This window comes from Cryptotermes secundus, unplaced genomic scaffold (assembly GCF_002891405.2).
Source record: "Cryptotermes secundus unplaced genomic scaffold, Csec_1.0 scaffold1244, whole genome shotgun sequence".
In the NCBI taxonomy this organism is placed as follows: domain Eukaryota; kingdom Metazoa; phylum Arthropoda; class Insecta; order Blattodea; family Kalotermitidae; genus Cryptotermes; species Cryptotermes secundus.
Genome location: NW_019733849.1, coordinates 278423 through 284799, shown reverse-complemented (window position 1 = coordinate 284799; position 6377 = coordinate 278423). Strand labels below are relative to the sequence as shown.

The 6377-nt window shown below is 38.3% G+C and overlaps 1 protein-coding gene across 1 annotated transcript in view; it reads right to left on the bottom strand.

Moving 5' to 3' along the window:
* LOC111868313 (ATP-binding cassette sub-family C member 9) overlaps nucleotides 1-6377 on the bottom strand; it is a 206824-nt gene that overhangs the window by 70373 nt on the left and 130074 nt on the right. The window contains exons 20-23 of the mRNA XM_023858858.1: nucleotides 4708-4929; nucleotides 3831-3988; nucleotides 1864-2059; nucleotides 523-757 (exon numbers count right to left, since the gene is read on the bottom strand). Coding sequence (XP_023714626.1) covers nucleotides 523-757; nucleotides 1864-2059; nucleotides 3831-3988; nucleotides 4708-4929 — 811 coding nt within the window. The remainder of the gene's footprint in view (nucleotides 1-522; nucleotides 758-1863; nucleotides 2060-3830; nucleotides 3989-4707; nucleotides 4930-6377) is intronic.

Below are 6377 nucleotides of genomic sequence, written 5' to 3'. Positions count from 1 at the left end.
CCATAATAATCCACATGAGATAATGGAAACGAAATTCCAAAAGAGATTATCCGTGAATGTAGGTATAATAAGAGTTATGTGGTCGGCTCATAGCGCAGCCATATTACGTCATCGCACGCCAGTCATGTGTTATGTATACTGCTTGGAAACCTAAGGACAATTATGACATGGCGAGCGAGTATTTTGTACTTCAATTTTATGGCTTTCCGTCACTCACAAGTTGGTTTGATGTTACGTACATTATTAACATTACAGAATCCACATATTCCTGCCAGTTTTAATATCTATTTTGTAATCAACAAGTGTGTAACCCCGGTCAAAGTTTGACACTTCTCGGGCCATTATCTCCGTAACCGTTCAACTTTGGACATAGGTGTTTTGGGTTATATCGGCATACTTTAACATAAGGAACACCCTCCCGAAGTTTGGCACATTCCTCCTGGGACACCCTGTATATTGTGAGAACGAAGCTGAATAAAATACATTGTGATGTCTCCAGTGAACAGCAATGTCCTGATGTACCTTGTAGACGATAGTCCTCCGTGGGGGTAAGAGCATATTGCTGAACCCTCTCCACTGCACCCATGTACATCTCCATGTCTGCTAGGAACTTCACTACCCAGTTCAGGTAGATAGGTACCAGCAATGTGTAGTTCACTGCCAGTCCTACAAGTGAAGGGGTGACATCTGGATATGTTTTCACTGTCAGCAGAGCTGCTACTACCGACATGAACACTATCACACCACCAAGGTAGTCCTGCCATGAGAAAGATGGTGTTCAATACAGAATTGACTGTGAGTCACTTGCTGAAAGCCTCTTACAAGCAGTTGTAAGGAGGCTTTCAAAAATGATTTTCTAAAAATCTGTGACACTGGCTGACCCATAATACTGCAATTATATTTCACACATCCATTGTTTGAGATATATTTAATGTATGATGAACTGTCCACATTTTCAAGGCTTATTTGGGAATGTTAAGACCATAATTCAATGTAAAAAAGAACTGGGTTAGATTTATAGCATGATGAAACATAAGGTGTAAAAAGGTAAACATATGAGAACAAAGACAAAATCAGTAAATAATAATATATTACATATGTATATATTGGTAACAATAATAATTAAATTCTGTATTTATTCACATATATATGTATATATTGGTAACAATAATAATTAAATTCTGTATTTATTTACATACATATGTATATATTGGTAACAATAATAATTAAATTCTGTATTTATTTACANCAAAGAGAGAAATAAAATAAATGTAAACTCATACACAAAAAAAAAAAAGGGCAGAACAAGGTAACTTGTACTATTTACACAATGAAACTTCAATTTGTGCAATGGCACCAACTGTTAGGTAGTGAGAACAACATACATATATTCCTATTGAATACATTTATACAGACATGAAGAAGTGCTGGCCAGATTGGAGGCAGTGTATTAAGGCTGACAACCTCATGCCATCTGTGAGCCAACTGTCTGGAAAATGTGGGAACCTCGACATCTCACAACCCTATGGACCTTCACAGCCTGTTACATGGATAGCTTTACCTCTTTTTATGGTATACAATGTATATGGAAAGCACAAGAAGAAATAAAATATAGAAGCTAAGGAGGAAGATGACGAAGAAAATAAAGTAGAATATCAAATAGACAATAGCTAAAGAGGGGCACAACATGCAGTGAACAAGTAGGAGAAGGAGATGAAGAAATAGAAAATAAAGAAAATGATGAAGGTGAAGAAGAAAAATTAGACAAAAGAAGGAAGATGAAGGTGCATGAAGACATAAGACATAACTTACTTTCACACTGTGTAATTAATAATGAATTAAGAAGTGCCAAATGGTACAAACCAGAGCAATGCCAAGCCACCTGTTGCTGCTGTTCATAATGAGAAATGCGCTGGTGTGAGCATCAGTCCTGCTGAACAGGAGGCTTCTGAAGCGCCTCTGCTGACCAAAGGCACGGATAGTGGTGAGACCGCACAGCGTCTCCGAGAAGTGTGACAGTATTGGTGATCTTGTGATGCTGTCCAGCCGTTGCAATTCCCTAGCACATTTACCATAGGCCTTTTACAGAGGATAAACTGATACTACTATTAATCAAGGGCAGGACATTTGGTTGGCACTGTCACCATATATCAGATTCTGAATCATTTTACAGCCCAAACTAACCATTCTACACTGAAGTGATGAACTTAGGTTCTAAATTCAAAGAAGGTGATTTGCTTAACATTTGTATAAGCTTGTTCGGAAACACTTAATTTTATTACTTAGCTTTCGCATTTTTCCTTGGCACTACAGCCCCAGTAGGCCTAGGCCTACCTCCATGAACTCCGTTCACTTCGGCTTTTCTAGATCTTACACAGTCGGTAGGACTCCTTGGGCGAGTGATCAGCTCGTCGCAAGGCCTCTACCTGTAGACAAACACAGAAAAACGCACACAAACATCCATGCCCTGAGTGGGATTTGAACCCATGATCCCGGCTTCCGAGTGAGCGAAGACAGTGCATGCCCTAGACCGCTCGGCTACCGTGACCGGCTAGCTTTCTCATTGGTGGAGCTAAATAAATTTATAAAAAGGACTTAGCTAAATAGACGAGAATCTCACGTCAATTATTCAATTCACAATAACAAGCATCTCACCAGACTTCAAATGCCTGGCATCTTCCATGCAGATTGAACAGTCACATTAGTAAGTTGTTATTATTTAATTGTTTACACATGTTCTAAATTTTTTGTTTATATAAATTTTAATTTTTCTAATACAATTTATAATAGAGGAAATATTTAAAAAATCCATTCAGTTTTTTCTGCAAGAGTACTTCTAATGTTCCTACTAGTAATAACAAATACAAATGTGATTATTCTTTATAAAGCCTACACTGTCTGACCCACAGACAAAGAACAGTTCAGCAATGTGTCACTTTAACAAGTCAGCGTAAAATGTTGTGCGCTGCATACGGAAGATTGCTCATGCTTCATGTTTCCATCTCATGGATAGTATTAGAACAACATCAATTCTACTATAGGATTCTGACGATGGTGTATAACACACTGATATATTTGGTTTTTGGACTTTATCCATCGTCCTGGTTTTTAAGATAACTAATAAAAACACGACGTTTCGGAAACTGGATCTGTTTCCATCCTCAGGTGAAGGAAATCACCTATCTGTTGGGTCTGTTAGAGAGAGCTAGCCTCAATCACTGGACCAGTCCACTGGACTGTGGACGGAAACAGATCCAGTTTCCGAAACGTCGTGTTTTTATTAGTTATCTTAAAAACCAGGATGATGGATAAAGTCCAAAAACCCAATATATCAACATCAATTCTGCTTGCATATTTGCATTTTTTATATGAAAGTCGAGGCTGCTGTTTGGTGTATCAACCAGACTTAACAACCTTCCCTGCAGCAAATAATTTTGGGAATGTCAACTGTTAGTCAGCTGTTAGTAGACATGGCATCAACCAGTAAATGTTCATCAAATGGAAATCCTGAGAGTATTCTGTATATATGTTTTTCTTATTCTGAATACAGTAACTTCAATTTTGATGACAAGAAAATAGTTTAGTTATTACTAGTTTTACAGTCAGTGTTATTTTACATGTCTAATTTAAATCCTGCACCAGGTTAGGAGCTGGGATTTCCGCCATGCAAAAGGTTGCAAGAAGTAGAAAAAGATTGTGTATCACTGACCTAGAGATCAGGACAACTGCTAATGACCTCAATTAAGACAGCCAGTACACCAAATAAGACCATTCACTACAAGCTGGATGCATTACTGATGGCGCCTCACGGGTCTATAGATGTCACTAACCTTGATGAGCATCTATAGAAATGCTGCATCACATAGTACACTATACAGATGGGAACAGCAACAATAAGGAACCATGGAGTCACCACTGCATTCAACACAATTGCTGAGAAGCAGAGCAGCAGGAACTGGAGCAGTCTCTGAATAGACGTTGCAATTTTCTGTATAAAAACATTGAATTCATATGAGATTGGAAGCCCTCACGGCAGTGACTGTCTTCTGGGATCATGAAAATATAATAATTCGATTTGCAAGCCTCAGTGCTGGTCTAAAGACTTCGGAAACTATGTGAAAACATGTTTCTCCTTATTCACACATCTAAAAATTTTTCACTGTTTTGGAAGCAGATTCTACATTATTTCTCCTCTCTTGTTAGTTTTGTATTTCATGAGAAAGTGTGTTTATGTGATGTATAGTTGCATGTGTCCAGAAAACAGAGGATATTGCACTACTATTCTACAAGTTTCAAAACTTCTGATTTTAACTACTTTCATCACAGCATCTAGAGTTAAAAATAAGTGAAATTATTATTACTACTGAGTTCAGAGTCTTGTAAATACTTATTTACCAGAGAAAAAAGTGTAGGTAAACCAAACAAGGCTGTGATTTTAGACATGTTTGCATGTCCACAGAACCTAAACTTTTATTTCATGAGAATAGACATGCAAAATATCTAAAAATAAAATACTAAGGGGAATATATTTTCTGTCTCAAGGTAAAAGACAGAGTATACAGCACCTAAGAAAATGAGAACTTCATAATTTATACTCCTCTCCTTAGATGAGATCTGATTTAATTTTATTTTTATAATACTTTCTATAAAACAAAACATCCTTTAAATACTTCAGTATTGACAGTACAGTAACATACTCTGAGGTACCTTATCAATGACACTCATGTCAGCAGAAAAGCGGTTAATGATACGTCCAATGGGAGTACATTCAAAGAAGCGCACTGGACAGTGAAGAATATTGCGTAACATACTCTCATGGAGTATTTGTCGAGCTCTTGCTCCTGCATACTGACCAATGCCGTTTGATGAAAAGGACAGCAGAACAGATGCCACAGAGAGTGCTCCATAGACTAGCAGGTAGTATGTCATCTGTAAGTATACAGTAATTTTGTTTAGCTCACAAAACCAATTCACCTAGAGTAAGTGGGCAGCTCTAAGTTTCACTCCTAACCGACCATCTAAACAAGGAGTACATCTAACTCCTGAAACAATGTGTGTATTAACACATTCACTGCCAGTCCCATCACCAGATAAGTTGAAGCTTGCTGCCGCTTGTTACAGCCAAAATAATAGGCTGTTACAGATGTCATTAAAATTCGTAATAACTTCAGCTTGTCAGAATTTGAAAGAGTCAAAAAACATACAAAAAATGTTCTTTGTTTTTCACTTGTTCCCTTATTTTTCACTTGTTCCCTTATGTCCATTTCAAATGCAGTATAAAGCAGGTAAGGTCCCAACATGGAGGTATGCAACCACATACAATGGACTGCTGACAACAATGTGGCAGCATATTGGTCAGCTTCATACTACTAGACCATACAATGACTGACTTCCGGACATTATTCACTGTCCTATTTCTAAACACAGCTATGTGACACAGATAGACCCTATATTGAGACATTAGAACCAACACAAGACAGGATATATAAATCGAACACGATATACACCATCTGTAGGAGTAATGACAATTCTAAAATGCCACATGCATGAGACCTAGCCCCTATGGGCATCCATGATATAACGGCCAGTACCGACACAATCAGAGTCTAAATTAGTAAGTAGCTGAAACTTACTTACTTACTTACTTACTCATGGAGCTGAGCCCTTCTGGAGGAGCCGCCAATTCTGCAGCTACTCAAGAATTTCCCAGCATTTTATGGAATCCGAAGGTTCATTACCGTGTTCACAAGAGCCCTCCACCGGTCCCTAGCCTGAGCCAGATCTATCCAATCCATAACATCTCATCCTATCTCTCTAAGATCCATTCCACCCACCTATGCCTTGGTCTTCCCTGTGGTCTCTTTCCTTCTGGCTTTCCCACCAATATCCTATATGCATTCGTCTCCCCCATTCGTGCTACATGATCTGCCCACCTCATCCTCCTTGACTTGATAATTCTAATTATACTTGGAAAAGAGTACAAATTATGAAGCTCCCCATTATGCAGTTTTCTCCAACCTCCTGTCACTTCATCCTTCTTCGGTCCAAATATTCTCAACACGCTGTTCTCGAACACCCTCAGTCTATGATCCTCCCTTAGCGTCAGAGATGAAGTTTCACACCCATACAGAACCACAGGCAAAATTAGTTTCCTATATTCTAATTTTTATGTTTTTGGACAACAGACAAGAAGGCAAAACGTTCTGGACTGAATGCTAGCAAGCATTACCTGAGTTCAATCGCCTCTTAATTTCCTCCTGAATCAGGTTTCGATCTGTTATCGTTGTTCCCAAATATCTGAACTGTGCCACATTTTCAAAACATCTGTTTCCTATCTTTATATTATGATTTTGCCCTGCATTTTGGTGACGAGACAG